Below are 22,737 nucleotides of genomic sequence, written 5' to 3' on the forward strand. Positions count from 1 at the left end.
CCATATGAAGTTACACTGTATAAACTGTGCTAGTAGCTAAGACATTTTAGCTGGTAAGCTAACAAAGTCGGCTATAACATATGTGAAGACAAAACAAAGTAGCTAAACATTTTAATAAATTCATCAACTAATTTAAAGAAAAATAGGCCTAAAGATTTTTTTAACAAACTGAAGGTTAAAGAAAATGATTGTATTATGATTTAACCAGCTACTCTATTTAAATATTTGTTCAGTTATGTATTTAACTAATTTGAAAATCTTTTACTAATATTTGTCAGTTTTCATGGCTCCACAAACTGGATTGTCTAAATTTAATTTGATTTAATGTGAAATGTAAACATACATTGCCAAAGTACAATGTTAAATGGCAAAAGCCAAGTCAAGGGCATATGTTACCTTGTTTTTTAATGTAGATACAATGTACAGCCGCTGATGTGATAAAGCATTGATAAACATGAGTACAGAACAAATCACTGAGTAGCAAACAAAAAAAAAAGAAGAAGAGAAAATGTATTTTTTAGTATCAACTTGAAGTGTTGTCATTGTGTCTTTCCAGCTTTTCCTCTAACATGTGTCTGCCTCTTCTTACTGCCTCCCCAACTGGACGAGCAGAAGGTAGGCTGACATCACGTTGTATCCATTTATTTCATTTCTCCTGATTACCTGCTGGACATTTCCTGACCTGAGCTAAGGTCTTACCACTCTGTTAAACATGACCTTTCGGTGTGTCTCTGTGGCTGCTTAACTGATTTAAAAGTGAAGGAAGCCACACTGTTCCACAGATAAAAGACCATCTGGGCTGGATTGTGAGGAGATCTGCTCGTCTCTGAGACTACCACTGTAATCTCAAAGTCCCTGAACAGAATTATTTTTTGTTTTGTTAGTCACCAGTTGTAATGAGTGAAAGAACATGCTAGTAAGTGAATGAATAAGATGTATCATGTATAAAACATACCACAAAATACAGTGTTAAATTGTGTTAAGTTTGTGTTGTATCAAATAAACAATAGTGATTTAAAGACATATATAGACCTTTGTATTGTATTGTAAGATGTAAATGTAAACCTATATATAAAATTGGCTTCATAATGGCTTTCCTACACTAATGCTGTAATGATGCACTGATGTGAAGCCTCATATGTACAGTAAGTACTCTTTATTAACTATGTGCTGGTCTCCTCTCTCCTTGGTGAAGGACTTCCTGGGTCAGATGTTCTGTACGTTGGGGGAGATCATCGGCTCGACTGGCAGCAGGCTGGAAAGGACGCTCTCGTAAGTCCAGCATACAGCACACACACTGTTCAGATATCAGTAAAACATTCAGGCTTCTCTATTAAGTTTGTGCAGAGAATCGATCCTAACACAAAATCCTAAAAGAGCTTGTTTAGTGTCATCCACAAAATGCAAAAATAACACCAAATAGTGTGTTTTAATTGACTAAACATATATATGAAACAATTAGTTGTTGTAATTGCACTCTGAGAGGAGACTAAGGAGAGGCAACTTATGTGAATAAAGCATAGTAGTTCATCATCTGCATATGTTAGTGATATCAGTCATGTTGGTGACAGTCTGAGTCTGTAATATCTTTCATTTTCTTCAACTTGGTGGTTTTATATTACCTGTTATCTGACTGCCTGTCAGTATCATTGATTAGAATGAAATGTGTGTTGATTTGTGAGTCAATATAGAAGTCATTATGTACACTGATGGCTCTGCTTGCTGGAAGCTTGTACCTTGACCTCATCACCTCCACTCACATTGGGAGGTCGGAGTGTTCTGGACTGCAGGCTGTTTGGGACAATGTATAGGCAGTCCCACTGATATGCCTCAAAATAGCATGAAGCTGTCCTTGAACAAGGGCTTTTACCCTTCAACTGGAGCTCCTCACTGGCAAGTGGTGGATAGCTGTGGTTGTACTGGGAAGCTCCCATGTGTAGATGTAGCCTACAAACAGAAAGAAGCATCCTGGAGATATAAAATGTTAAAAATGACACTCAATGCCCAGTCCTACTGTAACAATATAAAAAAATATGATCCAATTCTGATGAAATTCAGAGTGTCAGCTGTCTACCTTTGATCGATCCGTCATCATCACCTCAGCTGCTGACAGCAGGTCTAACAAAGTGGCAGTTTTTTCCTTCCCACCTTTGAGAGAGCAGAGGAGTGAGTGGAGAATTAGCCTGAGGCTGTCAGCGTGAAACAATTTGAAGCCACCATTTCGCTGAGCCTCTTGTTTATGTGTATCGAGAGCCTGGAGGGCTTCCACGTTCTGCCTATAATTAGACATCAGCGTGACGGGTCTGAGCGACAACATGTGTGTGTTCAAAGCAGGATGATGTTTTTCATGCATTATTTCGCAAAAGACAGGTTGAAAAGCAAATGGAGATTCTCTTTAGCCAATTATTTAGTTTTATGTATTAATTTATTTTATGTGTTTAGATGTGAATGATGACCAAAGTGGAATTAAACCCCCTGTCATACTGCGGGTCTCCTGAATATTAATAATATTGATTGGGGGAAACCTGGCACTTAAATAAGAACATAAACAACCTCAGCAGTGAAAGGGAAACTCCTCTACAGAGTCGTAAAGCACACATTTAATGATCAGCCACCTATAAATCATATTCCCAAACCCTTCTCTGTTTGTCAAAGTGTCTTTGGCTGCTACTCAGGCACTGTCATTTATGCTTGTTGAAGCTCGAGGGAGCATTTCCTAATAAGACAGCTTGTCAATGAGAAGGAGAGACTCTGATGCCTTTGGATACCAGGAGTGTATATTAGTAACTTTGGAGATGGGGGTACACATCAAAGCTACTATAAATCTTATTAATGGTGCAATAATTTCCTTATTTACCACCAGCATACTTATTAGGGTCTAAATTTAGAGACTGAAACCATGACGACTAAGAAAATAATGATTGATTTAGTATTTGTAGAGAGAAGCTGAAGCTTTTTGAATGGCAGTCCTATTGAGCAGCTGGCAGTCATTGGTGGCACTGCAGTTTAAGGCATTTGCTTCAGCCTCAAGTCGTGGTAATTGACACTTGAATTTAATTTGCTTTAGTACCTCCTTCATTTGACATTTCACACTGAAAGATGTTGATATCAGCCACTAGGGCTGGGTATCGTTTGAAAAATTACGATACCTGTACCAATCTACGTACCCTTAAAGTGATACTGATACTAATTTAGTACTTAATTCGATACCCATTACACATTTAGTGCACTTACTTTTATCCGGTGTAACAGGCGTGTAGTGTAGACACACTTTAGAGCCTTTTTTGGTGGCATCTTGGCTGCTGAACTGCTAAGCACGCTGACTCAAATTCACCACAACTTCACCACCACAGACGGGTTGTAGCTGCTGTGGCAGTGGGCCAATCACATGTTGCATTAAATCGAAGTACCCTTGCGTTGATTGGCTGTGAGCAAGTCCTTTACAAATAGTCATATTTTCTAGCTCTGGGTGCAAAAAGGATCGATTGCAGGTATTATTTGACGAGAGACATTTTGATACTACTTGGTATTGATTTATTTATGTTGATACCTTAAATGTAATGAGTACCGATCCCCAGCCCTATCAGCAACTAACATAACACTAGATAACAGTATTGGTATGTGCAATAATGAAGAAACCATAGGGTAATTCAGTCTGGTTATTTGGCTACTCATGTATACTAAACTGTTACTAAGTGCCCTTTTGGGACAAATAATAAAATTAATCTGAATCTGAATTTGTAAGGAAGGATCTCAACTTATACAACTAACATAACCAACAGAACAGATGGCTTCCCACTGTAATACACTGTATGTTTCCTTTAACCACTTATTTTGTCTCCCAACTAAATGACTTCTGCTGTCAACAGCTGCCAGAAAGTAAGCTTGGACCAAAGCTGTTTCCATAGAAACGCAAAGCAGAGTAGCTAGTTACTGATAATAATTCTGTTGTGTCTGATCATGGGGGTTGTTGAGGAGGACACATAACTCTGTTTTTAACACCAAAATACATCTTTAACTTTCTCTTCTCAGCCAACTACCACAACAATGTAGAGCAATTTCTAAGGCTACTGTATCTCTTCATTATGAGATTTTACTAGTACTTTGAAATAAGGTCTCTTCTGCATTTGTGTGTTACCAAATGGGGGTGTGGAGTCTGAAAGAGGTTGCATTATGGGAAGTGCAAGATCCAGGAATTTTAGAGATGAACCCATACTCATATACAGGAAAATCATTACATTGCATTTATGAAAAAAATTGTCCTTGACCTATTGATAATGTAAATAATAGCTGGTTGCAGCCAGAGTACTCCTATGATGGAATAATATTACCTTACTCTCAATTTTCTGCATGAATCTTGATAAAAACCCAATTTTACAACAAATGAACTCAATATAAAATCAAACAATGAATGTGTTTAAACCCGATTCAGTTCCTCTATAAGACCAGAGCCACAAGATGAACTTCATTGATGTAGATTTCTAACAAATATGCAATGGATCAAATGATATGGAGTAAACCTGCTCAGGGCTTTTGGGGCTCCAGTGCAGTTGCTGTATTGCCCAATTGGTAAACCAGCCTTGCTGACTGTGAATTTAACAGAAAATGTATCAAACATTTTAGTAATATATTCATGTCCTAATTTTAGAGACATGCAGACTTCTCAGAATGGAACAACAGCAGATTGTCTAAACTTTGATTTGTATTTACACAAGCTGTCGATGATGGAGCGCACTGACACAACAATATCTACTCAGTGTCAGAGTGTTTGCTGTACTCACTGATCACAATGCATGGGTATTCATCTCTTCCTCACTAAAGGAAGAGATGAATACCCATGGCACAAGATGTACTGGAAAAGTTTGAAGCACTCAGTTAAAAACAAACACGCTCGCAGAAGCACAAAAATTATAAAAGTATATTGATCCTCTTTTAATGACAGACAGGTTTCCAAGGCAACTGGAGAGCGTTAAGTGTACTTTCTGCTCTGCACGGCTGAAAAATCCAGCTGGGAGAGTTGTTTCCTCCATGCTGCCCTATTCTCCTGTGCTTAAGAAGACATCAGAGCCACGGCGAGGAGCTATTTTCAGACGTCGGGTGGGGGAGAGGAAGAGAGCACTGTGGCATTTAGCGTGTGGAGGACGGGATTACGAGGGAAACACCACCTCGAGCGTTGAGTCACGACACTCTTTTTTTTCTGTTGAGGCAGCCGAAGGCTGAAATATGCGTCTGTAATAGCAATCACCCACCTGCCGGCCTAAACTGAATCGCCTCCTGCGCTTTGGTAATGTACTCCACAATCAAGCTCTGCATTAAGTAGTGTGGCTGCAGAAACACTTAACACATTACCAAGACTCACTGGAAAAAGCTTATTAAAGTAAGGGAGTTAGGAAAATATTTAACATACATAATATATTGGAATATGTTTGGTTTAAATGCCAATTACTGTAAAATTACTTGATCAAATGCTAAGAATTGCAGGATTTTGAAACTCAATTATTCTGAGAAACTTCCAGCCTGCATTGATTCTATGGACAGCAGAGACATACAGGAATTATTGTATAAAGGATGAAGAGGAGGCATTTCCATTCACAGCAGTGAACACAGGAGAGAAGTAATTAAAGTATGGAGAGATGCGTGTTGAAGCGTGTGATGTGGGATTGTTGTGCGTGATCCTAGCGAGATACTAAGTGAAGAGGAAAAGGGAAGAAAATGCACTTATGCTGCTTGAGTCCCTTTGATAAAGTCTTTTTAAAAAGGTGAAACATTTGCAATGATTTTTGAGGCTATAAGGAACAGAATGTGTTGAACAGTCTGTCAGAAGTGGTAAGAATTTTTTTTAAAAAGCTGCAGTAGTCAAATCTGTTGAATGTTCAAATTTGATGCCTTAATATATTAATATCTGAAGGAAGAAATTGATGATAAACCTTTTCTTTTACATTCTTCATTGTACCCTTTGATGGGACTGCATTATACTTGATATGATTGGCATTTCTTCATTTGATTTGTATAATTTTCCATAATACTCATAAATACTAATAAGTTATCATTGTCATAGCTGTTTTCTTTCTATTTGTGGGCCCTTTCATAATGTGATGGAATATTTTTTTCCCATTGTATTGTCAATATAAAGTACCAGGTGTAATCAATTAAGTCTGTCATGATAACTACTTTTGTTAAACAATATATTGTCTCAGAAATAATTGCAATGAACAATATTATTGTCATTTGAAGATCATTTTATACCACTGATATAATAATAATATAATAGCATCGTAATGTAAGGGGGTGGGCTTGGAGAGTGGTAGCTCCACATGTGTAAAAACACAGACTGTCATTATGGTTGAGGACAGAGTTATTTACCTTTAATTCTTCTACAGTCTACACTCAGGACGTACACAGTGAGGAATGGAGGACACTACTTGCTTAACCAATGTGAATAGTCTCTTAGCTGTTAATGTGAAGTGTGGTAATACTGAGGTAAAAAAATGATGAATGTCATGTATCATATGATAAGTCCATATATAGACATGATGATGTTGATAATTATGTTATTGTACGATATGTCAATAATGTAATTATTGTGACAGACCTATGTTCAATCTGTTATATTATTTCCGCGATAATGAAGTCCCTGTGAGGTCAAAAGCAGTCAGCATTTAAAATCATTATTTAAATATAATGGGCCTAAGGCCTGGTTCCACCAGCATTTACCAACCAATATCACTTCATTGTTTGACTGTAACTTAAAGGTGTGTTCAGACAGACAGTAAGGTAAAGGTGTTTCCCATATCAATAGCATGAGATTGGACCACTGGACCATTAATGTCACGCCAAACAGCCAATTTACCAACTGTTAGCTATAACTAGCTAGCTACCAACAGACAAGGCTTTGAAGATATTTTGGTGTAGTGACCAACTCAGGTGATTGTGCTGCGTTCCATTTCCCCTCGGAAGCTGGAACTCTGAGCTGGGAATGGCATCACACCCGAGTTTGTATCTTTCCAGTTAACAAGTCAGAAAAACAGATTTAGCCAGGTTAGCAACTGATAGCAACACCAGTTAATAAAAACGCATTTAGCTGTATTTTGTTCACACAAACACGACAGCAACATGTCCGCAGATAGAAGTTGGACAGTGCTGTGTGTATGACACTAATAAGACAAAAGTGCTAATTAACAGGATATTACTACAACTTTCACACTGTTGATGTACTGGGCTGCCATCTTGGATTTTGAAGTTGGGGCTGGTGAGGTTTGTCCGACTTTTTGAGTCGGAGATCCAGCTTCAGGGGGCATTCCCCGTTGAAATTCCCGACTAGGAACTTGGAAATTCCGACTTCCGAGTGTAGCGGTTGTGTACTCTATCTCTGTTGCGTTGTGTTATGAAAGAAGCACCACCACCGTCACGTTCGGCATCAACCTGCCATTCATTCTGATGATAAAAGAAGTGATATCCCACAGTCAGTCTCTCACATGGACTTCTCAATAATGCTAAAATAAAATAACATAAAATAAGGTAAGTTTGACTTTGTGCTAGCTAGTAGCTACTACTATTTACATACAGAGCTTGACTAGCAAACCACCAATAACGTGGTGCACTCAACACCCTGACTTAAACTATTAAAAACACTGATGATATTGACATACAGCATTTTTCCCCAGTCATTGGAAGCTTAAGTCATAATATCAGATACAGAAACACACTTTTAGCCATAAAAACAAGGTTAATATCTCTATGTTTACAGAGCTGATACAATGTGCACCTACCACAGAGACGGCATTCACAGACTGTTACCCCAGTACAGGGCGCACCCCCCCAAGTCTGCAGGGGCCCAGCAGGGGACGCTGCACTCATATTACTCTCATAGACTCTGTGGTAATAGCCATTATTCTTATGCAGAGAAATTAAATAATAAAATAATAAAATACATAACACAATAGGAAATAGACAAATGTCCAAAAATGAATTAAAATCAGTGCAAATACATAATAAAACAGGACAGTTAGAAATGGCAAGTGGAATCATTAACTCCATTACACGAGTACAACTGGAAAGCACCATTACAACTTCCGTCACATGACACACACTCTCCCAAAAAGTATTAAAGGCTTTACAATGGTTAATACATTTTTCTTACTCTGTATATTATCAGAATTTGTTCCATTCAGTTAAATAACATTTGGACCAAAGCGTCTGAAGTCTGCCAGCTCAGCTACAGCATCAGTGAGCACCGTTCTGGACAAATTTGCCTCTAATCAAGTCTTTCCATTGACTACAGTACCAGTCAAAATTTTGGGCAGACTTTCTCACTGAAATGAATGGGAAGCTGTGTCCAAACTTTTGACTGGTACTGTATGTATGTATGAGAGTGCGCTGCCTCTAAAATTGCCTTTGTGCTCTGTTTCAATACACAGTAAAATTATATAAGAGTATAGTTTTTTTTCTGTTTTTTTTAAATTATGTATTTAATAAAAACAATGAAAAATAAAAATTGTTTATTTAATAATGTAAAATTTACAGATAAACCCCTGAAATAACAAACCCCTATGGACAAATTCCAGCTGTCATTCCACAAGTTTAATTTGACTGCAGCTATTTTTACTATACCGAGGTATGTCTCAGAGAGTCCTGACCTGCAGTGATTGAATGGTATCCATAGCAATGAGCATCATCAAGTCTACCAGCAAAGTAGAAAGTAGGTCGCTTATGACTCATCTATACTTTTTTATATAGAGGGTCAGTAAAATGTGACCATGTTACCAATCCATCAGTTTTATTATTACAGTTTTTAGACAATTCTGATGGCTTTCTTCATTATAAAACTGTGACTTTGACAGTGGCACAGAGTTTATCACCGCATGATGAAACATGCATTTCTTTTCATTATTTCCCCAACTGCCTCAAACCTAGACATGGAAAAAGAATTCCTCTCAATCCTTAAGTGATTCTTCCTCCGTCTTTCTTTTAAATGACAGGACACACATCTGGGGATTTTTCTGCTCTCCAACAATCTCTCCTCCACAGCCTCGTGCATTATAAATTCAAATTGGTTTGAATATGGTGAGAAGCGATGCCCCCGTGGTATGTATTTACAGTGCTGTGAGTCTGAAGGTTTCTCTGCCTGTGCTCATATGTTAAGGAGTGAACAGTGGAAGAGGAGGGTAGGGGGTGACAGGAGCTCTTTAGTTCTCCAGAGCCGTAATTGATTTTCTCTCTGTCCTCCTGAGCTGTGGGGGATATCTGTTGACACACAGCCTCTCGATTCACTCTTGACTTTCGGACCATTCATTCATTCATCATTCCTCTGACCCAGCCAACATGCCAATGTAGGCCCCACATGGATTAAAAGCGGGCTTTGTGGGTACTGAGTGGGCATGGGCTTGAACTGGGCAAATTTTCCAGGTCCCACATGGTTTCAGTAATATGGGCCTTACATGTGAAGCCCATGTGGGCTGACTGTATGAGCCCCATAAGGGATGTTAGTTGGGCTAGGGAATAAACAGGGCAAATTGAATGGGCTATATTGTTTCAGCAACATGGGCCCGACATGTGAAGCTAATGTGGGCTGGCTAAATGGGCCCCAATTAAGGTCCATTCTGATCCCACTTAGGGATATTATATTGTATGGGCAAACATATGGGACTTTCATGGGTTTCACCCAGTTGGGCCCCACATGAAACCCAGTCAGAACCCATTTGAAGCCCATATGTGCAAACACAGGTGGGGCCACCATGGAAACTGCAGACAAACCCACCTGGGACACATATTTGCAGCCCAAATTTAACCCTTATGGGGCCCACATGGACATGCTGGCTGGGGAGGGTTGACAAAAAAATTAAAGAACTCGACGCACATCAGCTGGCACACTTTATTAACTTTAAGTGCTTAATCTCTCACAAGTGAATCTCTTTCTATTGGTAGTTCATCTGATTAAATATTAAAAAGCCATATGTAGATGGATGCTTGATGTTTCTGCCATCCAGCTTGCCACAGATACAGCAAACTGGCATGAGCTCAGCTCTTTGATCAATCCCTATCACTCCTGCCTGTTAACAGCCCCTCGCATTGATTTGTCACTTCACTCCACGGCACTGCTGTTTTGGCCCACCCAGTGTTTAGCATCAGCTCCACTCATCTGACACGAACCGCTCTCTCTCTCTTTCCCTCTCTCTCTCTGAATACTTCTTTTCAATCTGAAAGTAACATCAAAGCCGGTAGTTTTGCCTTTGATACGTTAGATGAGTTTCAACGGAGCAAGAAGTTTGTGTTTTGATCTGTGTGTCGTCTGCGTGTCCTTGTGCCTGTCTGAGTCGTATTTATTCTGAGGCTCTCGGAGAGGAGAGGTTGCCATGGAAAAGAGACTTCCTGTGTGGGAGTCTCGGGGTGGCGAGGCTGGTGCTGCTGCTAAGCCCTCAGTCAAAGCTGTACTTTATGATGGAGCAACATCACAGTGACGGAGGTGAGATGAGCTTTGATTTGAAGCTCTCGGGAGCAGGATGTGTGGGAGGACGGTGTTTCTCACCTCTCCACCGTAAGCTGTAGCTGTTCAGTCTGCCACACTTTCCTGCTTCTGTCTTTGACTAAAGTACAAGTTTAGGGATTAACCCTCCCCGACGGATCACAAAGTGGAGCTTTATTGCCAGGGATGGATTAACCCTTAAGGCTGTAGAGGGGCAGAAATAAGTTCTAGGTGCCTATTAACCCCCCAACACAACAATATCCCTACACTGCAACACTACCTGCCCCATGTTTCCTGTGTGTCAGTTTAGTTTGTGATAATTTAACAAAATATACAGTAGCAATAACAAGTTTGGATATATTCTCACGTTTAATGGTTAGTGAAGGTGTATCCAAACTTTTGACTGGTACTGTAAATAGGTTTAATAAGAGTAGTATTGCACTCCCATTACATCATCCGACTCATGATGGACAGTTTTTGAAAAATAGGATCAAAATCAGTGCAGCAGAAGCAGAGATATCGTCGTTATTTCACACATTCTTTCTTGTCAAAACCTGGCATCTACATTACCATTATACACAATACAACTTGACTCAGTTCACTTGTCTGTACAGACTAGGTTGTGTTTTACCAGTGTAGCCTGGAGCCGTTGGCCTCCAGCAAAGATGAGCAGCTACAGAAGTCAGTTAACCTTTTCTTCTTTCTAACTCCACAACCCCAGATTTGTCAAATTTTTCAACTTGTAGTCTTCAACCTCAACCAACGCTGTGACACACACAGGGGGGGTCATCTTTTAATCAGGGTCACCAGGCCCTGTATTTAACCCTTTCATGCTGTTCAGGTCAAATTTGACCTGTTTTGACATGTGACAGCTGTTAAAACACCCCAAATGTCTTTTACCCTGAAATTTGATGACTTTGATGATATTTTAATATGTTATACTTTTGTATAGATGCTACACATTTTTCTCCATTGAGGCTGTTCTGGGTCAGATTATCTCCGTATCTATTGACATGTGTTATAGTGAAATGAATAGTTCATAGTTTGAATAAGGTAGTCGTTATGAGGATTTCTTTTTATGATGTAGCAGTGAAGACTGATGGCTCTAATGGTTCTACAATAAACCCCACACTTCCATAAAGTTCTGCTCATTTTCACTTTACATAAAATACATTAACATCATTATTGCTATGTTATATTTTCATGTCTTAGGTCAAATAGGACATGATATTGTGTGATAATACCACTAATGGTCACTTTAGTGCCACTGACGGTCAGGTGCAATCTTGCCATTACAAGCATAAATGGGGCCTTTGTTCATACCTGTAATCTCAGAGGCAAAGAGTAATTATCTTCTCCTCTCTAATTATTATTGTGGAACTTAATTATTAACAATATAAACATAGTCACATATATTTATACTGGCATGCCACTGTATGTCAATCTAAGTGATTTGTCCAACAATACACATACTGTATGCAAACACCACTTTTTAAAGCACAAATTTAGCTTGTAGTAGTCAGAATTTGAATGTTTAGTTTTTAAATAAAAATCAGAATCCATGAGGCTCTGAGGTACAGAACATTTCATGTGCTGATCCCTCAACTGTGGAAGCAGCTGCTGCTGCTATAAACTACAAAACACTAACTATCCAGTTTGTGCCTCTCACACATGGATACTCGTAACAATAGCAATCAATCAATTCATCTTTATTTGTATAGCACCTTTCACACAGTTTAGTGCAATTCAAAGGGCTTCATAGACTGACATTGACTGATAAGCCAATAATAGGACAGAGCAAATGTAGACAGTAAAACAGATTGAGACTTATGCGTAATAAAAATAAAAACCCGCCTGGTTTTATTTTTATTATGCATCCCACTTTTCAATGAAAAGAAAATTGTTTTTAAGGTGTGTCTTATACACCGGTTTTTACGATAGGTAGGTAATATTTCAGGAAAAAAATTGCTTGTCGTGCATTACAGTTCTTCCACTGCAGGCATAATGCACGACAAGCTACATCTCTCCAGTGTTGCAAAGTCATGCGATGTAATTGCTTGGCAGAATAAAACACCTTTTTTCCAAGTTTTTTCATTGCAAATTTGCGACTTTATAATGCCAGAGAATATCCAAGTTTTTTCTCGAAATATTCCCCCTCCAGGTTTTTGCATATGTGGCCCTAATACACTGTCGTAATGATACCATAATAATGCAAAAAGTGATATATAGATATGATGATGTTGATAATTCCTTTATTGTATGATAAGTCCATAACATAATCATTGTGACAGGACTATCTGTACTGACACTCCCCCACAGACACACACATACACTGGAGAGCCTCTTGTAGAGCCTCTCTCAAATGGCCATAAATGTGCATCTATGGAGGGACTTCACCGTTCCTAAGTGCATTCCTCTTCAGCTCCAGAGATATTCTAGAGAGTTAAAAGTAGTGCGTTGCTTGGGCGCGCAGGTGGTTGAGTGGTTAGAGCGCATGCCACGTACGCAGTGGACCCCGGTTCGAATCCCGGCCGGTGGACCTTTACTGCATGTCACACCCCCCTCTCTCTCCCATGTTTCCTGTCTGGCAACTATCAAATAAAGGTGTCTATGCCTGAAAAAAAATCTTTAAAAAAAAAAAAAAAAAAAAAAGTAGTGCGTTGCCACTGAGCTGATATTTACTCTGTTAGTTTCCATTATCTCCCCCTCTCTCTATATATATCCATTTTAATAACTGAGCCCATCCATAGGTCATTGTGCCACCATGAATTGCAACCCGGGCTTTCCTTATTTATTTCATACATTCATAATTAAATCTCCACTACAGAGGATAGAGTCACGTGTCTCCCCCCCCTCCAAATAAATTAAATCCAAGCAAACATCAATTTACAGGAGGAACAAGCTGTCGAGGTGCTTTATTGAGATGTATGAGCTGGAGGGGCCCGGGCTAAATCAGTGGAGGAGGAAGGTGACAGTAAACCTACCACCCTCCACCATCACCATGACCACCACCCAATTCCCTCCAACCTCCCGCTCACTGAAACACAGGCATGGTGTTCTTAAAAGTGCCTGTAATAACTTTGTTTAAGCAATTACGACTGTGAGAAAAAAAAAAAAAAAAGATAGAGTGATTGTCATTGCTCAGGCCAGATACTACCCCAGCTGAATACACTTATCCTTTTAGTCCTATTCAGCCCTTTCATGTAGAATGGTGGTTAAAATTAAATGAGGCAGCGCTGGACTGAAACCATTCATGAAGTTATTACACTGAGTCACTGTGACAGACAGTTAAATCACCTCAGAATACAATAGTCTGACTCAAAATCTCTGGGATGTGCTTTGCCGACTGGTATTTTTATTAGCTGCTTTGTCCTCGTCCTGGTAGACATTCAGAGCAGCATCGTGGCGACTCACTTACATCCCTGTAATTACGTTTCCACATTGTGAGTGCAGTTTTAGCCCTGATAAGATTAAGATTCAGATGAAAAATGTTGTGGCAGGTTCCTCTTCTCCACTCATTTACATCCTTCTCCCTCTTACCTCTCATCAGTGACCACTGGTTTTAACCCTCTTAATTAAACCGCAGCCTCTGTGCAATTATAAGAAGACCTTGGATATATCAATTTGGATTAATTTCTTGGTCTGTGATCTCTCCAGTTCTGTAGCAAATCTGATGGGAACTTTTGATAACAGGCTCAGATATTACTAGTAGAGCCCGACCGATGTATCAGTCAGCCGATGTTTTCGGCCGATATTGACCTATCACAGATATGGGTCAATGACGTATAAGGATTTAGAACAACTCAATTGTAGAATAATAAAAAACAAGCATATCTAATGCAGTAGTTCAAACATTCAGAATGTTGTGTACCTGAAGCTCCATATTATACATTTGAAATTAAGTGATTTTAGTGGGTTTTTCAAGATTAATTGGCACTGGCCTTTAAAAAAGAGTCATGTGGTGCGACCATGATTCATCTTGAAATAAATTAATTTACTTAACACGCTTCACATCTTTTTTTACAAGTTTTCAGTATTATAAAGTGTTTGGAAACAAAATATTTGCATTTTTTAAAAATCTTTGTAAATGATGATCTTTTATTTATATAAGACATTTCAAGATGAATCATGGTCGCACCAAATGACTTTTTTTTAAGGCCAGTGCCAATTAATCTTGAAAAACTCCCATTAAAATCACTTTCAAATTATAATATGAATTTTCAGGTACACAACATTCTGAATGTTTGAACTACTGCATTAGATATGCTTGTTTTTATTATTTAAAATTGAGTTGTTGAAAATCCTTATACGTCATTGACCCATATATCGCCAATTCAAATTCAAATGCAAATTCATATTTAATATATATTACATTTTAAGTTTACCGTTTCAGTGCACTGATGTCATTTTATACAACAAAGTTTATTGTCAAATGGTAAAATATCATGCCTTCATTACATATCTTTGTCAAGTGTTTTTATGGGATCATTGCAACAAAAAGTATATTTATGTCTATTTTCTTTACTTATAAAATCATTGGGTGATATATCAATATCATATTTTTTTGCTCCCTAATATCGGTATCGGCCCCAAAAATCCAGTATAAGTTAGGCCCTTATTACTAGTGTACTTAAGGTGCTGTAATATGAGCTCAACATACCATGTGACCCGAAAACACACAACTCTGGTCTGTGCCACTTAGGATTCTTTTACATTTTGAATGATGTCTTTAGACATGAATAATAAAACACAAGTGGATGGAGAGAAAAGTGAATACAAACTGTGGAGGTGAGAGAACGACTTGACGCAAAGGAATTTCAAAATGTTTCAAATGAGATGTAGGAAGAGAGTTGACCTAATCCCTAAGCCCCACCCCTTTCTCATCAATGCTCCAATCACAGTCCCAGCTGCATCAGACTGTAGGATGTCAAACTTTAAGACATGCCAGACTGTGTGTTACTGTTTGAATACCTGGTGAATTATATCAGAGCAGAGACATATCAGGAACTCTCTCATCTCCTTTATTTCTGATATTTTTGTATGTTGTTTGTTGATTATAAATAAAGCAATTAGAGCAGCTTTAATGTCATTTAGAAGTTATTAATTTATCATTTTATCATCCTGCAGTCTGTACAGGACTTAGAGCAGAATATTACTTTTTGTTCAGTTTTGCAGATATAAAAACAAAAAAATACCAAAGTGAGCATCCATTTGTCAAGACAAGAAATTCAAGTCTTTAAAGAACATTTTTCTGTACTTTTCTGTGTCACTGAAAATATTTTTTAACACCTTTTTAATGCTTTTTCTTCTTTATTCCTATTCCTTTTTCTCCCAGTCTTTCCTTTTACACTTTTTGGCACATTGAACGTTCAGACTTGCATAAGCACTGAACATAATTTCCACAGTGGGGTGTTTGATCTTTGTCCAAATAGATAATTAACTGGAGATGCCATAGCAGCACACCACCCACCGTCTCCCTGTCACAACCGTGCTGTGAGGAGACGCAGGCAGAAGAAAACAGATCCATTTCTTATAAGGGGACCCAATCTAGTCTGGCATCGGGGGTCGGGAAGGATCTAGAGGGGTTTCATCGGAAAGCCTTTTGCTGGTTTGAGGTATTTATAGAGTCAGTTCCACTGCAGGTGATTAGCATATTTTATTTAGGCTGACTAACTATGTTACACTCCTGTCATGGCTGTATCCTTGTATGTGCAGTTTGGCTGATTATCATGTTTTAATTTTGGACGGAAACTTGGTCACAAAGGGTAAAAATGAGGCATGACTAAACAGATTGTTTGGTTCACCATCTAGTCATCCTTACTCTATTCATATAACATAGCAGTGCAGTGGGCTAAGCAGAGTAATTCAGATGTCCTTTTCCATAGTGATGTCCTCAGCTCCTCCTAGGGGATCCTGAGGTGTTCCTGGGTCAGATGGGGTCAGGGTATAACATGTTCTTGGTTTGCTCCAGGGTCTACCTACCACTTTTTTGCAGAATATTTGCACAGTGAGGAATCCACAAGGAAAACTACCAATCCAGTATTATAACACATGAAAAGATACTACAGAGAAGAGTACAGCAGTTCTTATATAACAATACTGGAGCGTGTCTATGTTCCCACAGCCCCATCAGCCCTATATTCGCTCAGCCCAGAATTTCACCTGTCTTTCAAGCGTTTTCATAGATGAAAAAAAGAGGGGGGGCAACAACACGCTACATGCATTAGGAACATAGAGCCTAAATTTGGTGGAAAATCCTTGAGGGAACATAAGGCTGTGGGAACATAGGGCTTAATTTTGATGGGAGGAAAATGTATTAGAAATGAGGGAACATATAGGGATGAAAATATAGTACAACTCATTTTTAACCAAGACCAACAATTGTCAGTCTCTCAATACTACGTCCCTATCCTGACTGTGAAATTCAGTCTCAAACACATTGGTTCTTACTGAAAACTTTAAAAACATCTAACAAATATGGACCAATTCATTTTCCAATTAAAAAAGGTTCAATAATGTCTTAAAACAGCTTGAAAAGGATGTTGAAATATCAGCCACCTCTTTTAAACTTGTGTGTGGACTGCAAGTCTTTGTCTTTGTGTTGTTTTGCAAGTTATTATCGCCTCTCTCCTCACGTAAGCCTACATATAAGGGGCGACATAGGGTGTCTGCTGCTTGTATTTTTCTGTTGTCACTGGCATGTTGATGCTTAAATGCTGTTGCTAGATTGATTTTTTTTTTTTTTTTTTACTTATGTGGACTAGATAGGCTGTGGAACCGAACTGGGATAAATGAAGTAGTCTGAATCTGAATCTGAGTACTTTAGAGGACATGGTGCATTTGTTGGGGATTATTTTTCTGCTGCTTGTTTCTTTGTGCTGGCAACACTACCAGTAACACTGGCACACCCTCCTCTACTGCCATCGCAGTGTGATCCATCTCACAGCGGTGATGCTCAGCAGTACACTTGGATTTTTATCAGTGAATGATGGCCAAGCACTTTATTCTTTGTGTAATGAAGGAACGTGTCACAGAGTGCAACAGTGTGGCTCAGTGGTGTTTTCATGGTTTTTGGACAACGAGGGAGCTTTATGGCACAGAGGAATAAGCTATATCAGTCTATATCAGGACATTAGGCTACACATGCAGACTTAGTATTTAGTTGATTTATTTTTGGTTTTGGTATTTTCATGGCATTTCTTGACATTAAGTAAAATATGGACTTGTCCAGACTTGCTCCATGTTTAGACAGTATCTAACTGTCATTACAAAATGCGTGACATTCTCATCCTGCCAGTCTCTGCAGTATTCCTGCCTCAGGCCTGTTTTCATGTGGCATGAAAGCCAGGCTACCACAGTGCTGTTACAACTACACCTCTGAACCGAGCAGAGACTCCCTTCTATGTGTGTATGTGTGTGTGTGAGATATATGCTGTAGGGTAGGTGTTATAATAAATAAAAACGAGTACTCCTTTTCTCTTTCTCAAGAATCTTACTCATTTCATTATTTTTTCATTTTCTTCTTACCAAGCAAACCATTACCAAACCATGTACTTCAATGTATAATGCTTTGTGTACGTGTTGTTGGAATGTAATGATTAGAAGGTGTAAATCAAAGTATGCATGGTATGCTATATCCATAATTCATGACATCAAAGGAATGGTTCCATTGTCTGAGCGCCATGGCAGCAGAGAATGTGCATGAATTGGATGGAATTGTGCTCTGTGATGTCATAATAAGCTCTCTGTGGGTACATCAGAACTGTAGACACTCTCATCAGATACAGACCTGTTAGATACAGCACCTGTTCGTCAGAGTAAGAAGCCTATCATTGATAGAAAACTGTCATCAGGACACATAGTTTAAGGCAGAGAGATTGTGATTGTACAGCTTGAATCCAACAGCTAATAGTTTAAGCCAGGATGATGCCAGGCTGTGAGAAAGAGGAAGCCTACTCTAAACAAGAAGAGGTGTTGAAAACCCAAGACCAAACTGCAAATACAGCCAGGGATGAGGCACTTGCTGTCAAACTCGAGGACCAGACTAAAGAAATAGAGTCTCTCCGCCAAAAGGTGAAGGAGAAGAACAAGGTCATTCACTGTGCTAAGAAAGAGTGTGAGGTACTCCAGCAGAGGATTAAGCACATGAATGGTATGTCTCGAAATAAGTGTATTTTCATATAAAATATATTTACATATTTCCCAAAAACATAAATTATAAAAGCATATATTTTCCCCATTACATAATGATCTTACATAATGATCCATCAAGCTCTGCTGTTTGACTCAAAACAACTTGATATCTCAAAGTGCTACTGTACCAACATTCCAAAGGAGAAACTGCACCGGGGAAACTAACTGAAAAGTTATTTTGAAAAAGACAAGAAAAGAAATAAAGGGGCTCTTGTCGGTGGCTCTGTCTCTCCTAGTTTCGCCTATGCAGTGTCTCTGTCTATGTGTAAGGGAAATACACTATATGGACAAAAGGAGATTTTAGGACATCCCATTCTTAATCCTTTGCAACTTTGCATTTTGGATATCATGTGGGAATATTTGCCCATTCATCCAAAAGACCATTTGTAAGGTCAGGCACTGATGTTGGACGAGAAAGCCTGACTCACAATCTCCGTTCTAGTTCATAGTGTTCGATGGGGTTGAGGTCAGGGCTCTGTGCAGGTTCTTCCACATCAGACTCACCCAACCATGTCTTCATGGACCTTGCTTTGTGCGCTGGGGCACAGTCATGCTGGAACAGAAAAGGGCCCTCACAAACTGCTATAAAGTTCAAAGCATATTATTGTCCATAATGTCCTTGGAAGCTGAAGCATTAAGCCCTTCACTGTAACTAAGGAGCCCAACCCCTGAAAAACATCCCCATACCATTATTCCTCCTCCACCAAACTTTATATTTGGTATAATGCAGTCAGGCAGGTAACATTCTCCTGGCATCTGCCAAACCCACACTCGCCCATCAGACTGTCAGACAGAGATGCATGATACGTTACTCTACAGAACACATTTCCACTGCTCCACAGTCCAGTGGCAGCGTGCTTTATACCACTCCATCCGACGCTTGGCATTGTGCTTGGTGATGTTAGGCTTGTGTTAAACTGCTAACTAAACAAGCCCTACCCCAGACTTGTCACTCCGTAGTACAAACAGGTGCAACGGGGTGGAGACAGCAGTATTTAAATGAGGGTTTTGTGTCTTTATGGAGAGTTTGGACGAGCAGAAAGCTGCATGCACAAAATGAAATGTGATCAGGTTCTAGTGGAAGAGGTTAACTAATATATTGAGTTATAACAAAAACTAATATTACCAGAGAAACCAACATATGGGAGAGTATTAGTGACTAAGTCAATGCTGTTAGTAAAACCACAAATATTCCACTCCAAAATGATTAACACAGGTGGAAAAACTCCGTCCTGTGTGTATTCTGTCATTGTGCCTGCGTCTCCTCGTCTCCATAGTAACAGCTGGTTAATACCTGCCCTTCAAAGGTATTATTTATAGACGCAGTTAGCATCAGAAATAATACCTTCAGGTTTGGTAAATCACAATGCGAGTGCTAAATAATATATTTGTATTTTGCACACTGGATTTAAAACGCCCCAAATTACATATTCATTATGGTAAACGTACTAAATGGACAGCGCGTATGACCCTGTTCGCTGCGTTAGTAGATCAGCTTACACATTTTTTGCGGGTGATGTCAAGTTTGCATACGTTTTTACACACGCAAACCTTTAGTAAATCAGGCGCTATGTGTCTAAGCATACATTGACCCTGCTTTATCAGTCCTGTGGGCAGACCGGGTAACTCGATTTCAATTCAATTCAAATTGAATTTAAATTAAATATCAGGCCAGCACCTCTCTAACCTTTCAGTTGGCCTGTATAGTACATAGTACTATAAGTCACTTATTAATCAGTGCATCAGTGTAATTAGCAAAAAGAACACAACTGTGACATTAGATTATAATCAAGAAATCATGGCTAGTCTTTCTTAATTAAGTCTATCCTAAAATAGCCAAGGTATACACAAAATCAACAGCAGCTTCCCACATGAGGACATAAATTATAGCTCCTCGCTCATTTTTATCCACCTCACTCTTGACACTCGCACTAAATTGCCACTAGCTATTTCATTGAGTGTAATGAGAGTAATAAGCATGACAGGGATTGCACCACTCACTGATGAGCAGGTTTCTCTGTATTTTACTCCTTGGTGCTCAATCTCAGTCCTACTGGCCATTTATTATTAAAAGAAAGTTAATAGCTGCTCGCTGGGCTTTGAGTCTAGCCTAGATATGATGCTGTCTCACCCGGTGCTCTGTCCAGATTGCTCAGTTTGGATCTGAGATGACACCATGCATATTATATAAGACAATACCAAAGGAAGCTGCTCTGCTACAGTTTGTAGTGTTTCTCTCTTTGATAAAATCCAGACTCAACATCTGAGTCTGGGCTTGCTGAGTTTGATGAGCTTGCTATGGTGCTGAGATTTGTCTTTGAGTGAGACGGGAAAATGCATTTTATGTGACAGAGGAAGATGAAATTCTGCGGCCTTTAGATTATGCACATTGCGTAGGTGTTCTTCCTTTTGGGTCAGCTTGAGCTCTGTCTGTGATGAAGAGGTTCACGTCAGCCATTCTAGCATCACCCGACTACTTTCAGCACTTTCAGTACTAAATGTGAGCGATGACAATGACCGAAATCACTCCCAATTTACTACATGTTGCACTACATTTACCATCTACCATTTTATGTGAGTGTCTTAATGCTGGGTGGGTAAGTCCACTATATGATGCCCTTAAATATTCCACAATTGAACAAAAAAGTAGTGTCTATAGCATGTACACTACTTTCTTCTAGCAATCCCATAATACAATTCTCCACATAAAAGTGGAGCTGCCCTCGGAAACTCACAGACCACTGTACATAGCCAATCTTCTCACGTGACGCTAATCAGCCAATCAAATCCATTCATTTGGACACACAGAGAGACTTGACTGTCAGGGTTAGGGTTAGATACACACAGAGAAAGAGGAGAGACAAAGAGGTGGTCGATAAGAACTAAAACTAAGCACTTTATTTAAGAAACACAATCAAAGGTTTCTGTAATGCACTTTATTTAAAATGCATTCTTTATTTGATGTAAGAAAATAAAATGTATTTATCATATTCTTTTTTATTTCTTATTTTATTTCTTATATTATTTATTTGAATCCCACAAGTTGAGTGTAAATACTAATTAATGAATTCTACTGTATTTATCTAGCCACTAGACACAGATGCTGATGGAACTACAATGCTACTTCAAACTACTGAAAACAGACAGTATGATGTTCTGGACCTTCACTTGAGGACATTTACACTAATTGGACCTCAGTGAATTTTAATTGAATATCCCTGGAGTAGAAGGACCTCTCTCTTCCTCCTGACATGCAGCCCTGACCATCTGGGAGTCTGGCTCCTCCTGCATCTTTCATTTGTGTCTTTTTATTCCTTTTGAGGACAGGGCACTGGTAGTGTAGTTTTTGATGCTTTGATTCAGTAGATTAGGTTATGCAGCAGTTTATTATAGTTTTGGGGTGGGTTCTGGGTCTTTGGGCCCATTCAAGGTTCTCCTTGTTTGGGTTGCCAAGGGTTATTCAAACTGACCGAGGGTCAAACTTCATGTTGCAGATCTTTCGGCAGGTTCTCAAGCACGTTGCAGGAAGTCACGTTCATTCGAGTGCATACCATCCTGAGTCACAGGGCATCATTTCATCAGACGCTCAAAACAATGTTACATGCATACTGCTTGGAATTTGAGAAAGACTGGGGCGATGGAGTTCACTTGATATTTGTAGTGAGTGAGGTTGTGCAGGAATCTTTAGGATTTAGCTCCTCTGAACTGGTGTTTGCTCAGTCAGAAAATGGCTGGGGGGAGGCTGAACCCCAGAATTTGTTGGACAATGTGTGTGGCTTTCGTTTGAAGCTTTGCCTTGCTTGTGAGTTAGCAAAAGAGAATCTGACTGCTGCTCAAACAGACATGAAAGACTGGTATGATCAGAAGGCAAAGAGCACAGTTTTTCCCCCAGGTGATAAAGTGCTGGTCTTGTTACCAATCCCTGGCTCCAGTCTGCAAGCTTGCTTTAGTCTCCCATATGTTATCCAAAAGAAAGTTAGTGACCATGAATATCGTATTGCTATTCCAGACCTAAGGCACAGGAGTAGGCTGTGTTGTGTTAACATGTTGAAACCTTACCATGAGCGTGGGGCTGAACTCTG

The 22,737-nt window shown here is 39.2% G+C and overlaps 1 protein-coding gene across 1 annotated transcript in view; it reads left to right on the forward strand.

The window, feature by feature from the left end:
- Positions 1 to 22,737, forward strand: part of LOC133978152 (copine-9-like) — a 240,085-nt gene that overhangs the window by 125,931 nt on the left and 91,417 nt on the right. Inside the window, exons 6-7 of the mRNA XM_062416514.1 lie at positions 613 to 615; positions 1,196 to 1,272. Of these exons, the coding sequence (XP_062272498.1) occupies positions 613 to 615; positions 1,196 to 1,272 (80 nt within the window). The remainder of the gene's footprint in view (positions 1 to 612; positions 616 to 1,195; positions 1,273 to 22,737) is intronic.

The sequence above is a fragment of the Scomber scombrus genome, chromosome 3 (assembly GCF_963691925.1).
Source record: "Scomber scombrus chromosome 3, fScoSco1.1, whole genome shotgun sequence".
NCBI lineage: Eukaryota > Metazoa > Chordata > Actinopteri > Scombriformes > Scombridae > Scomber > Scomber scombrus.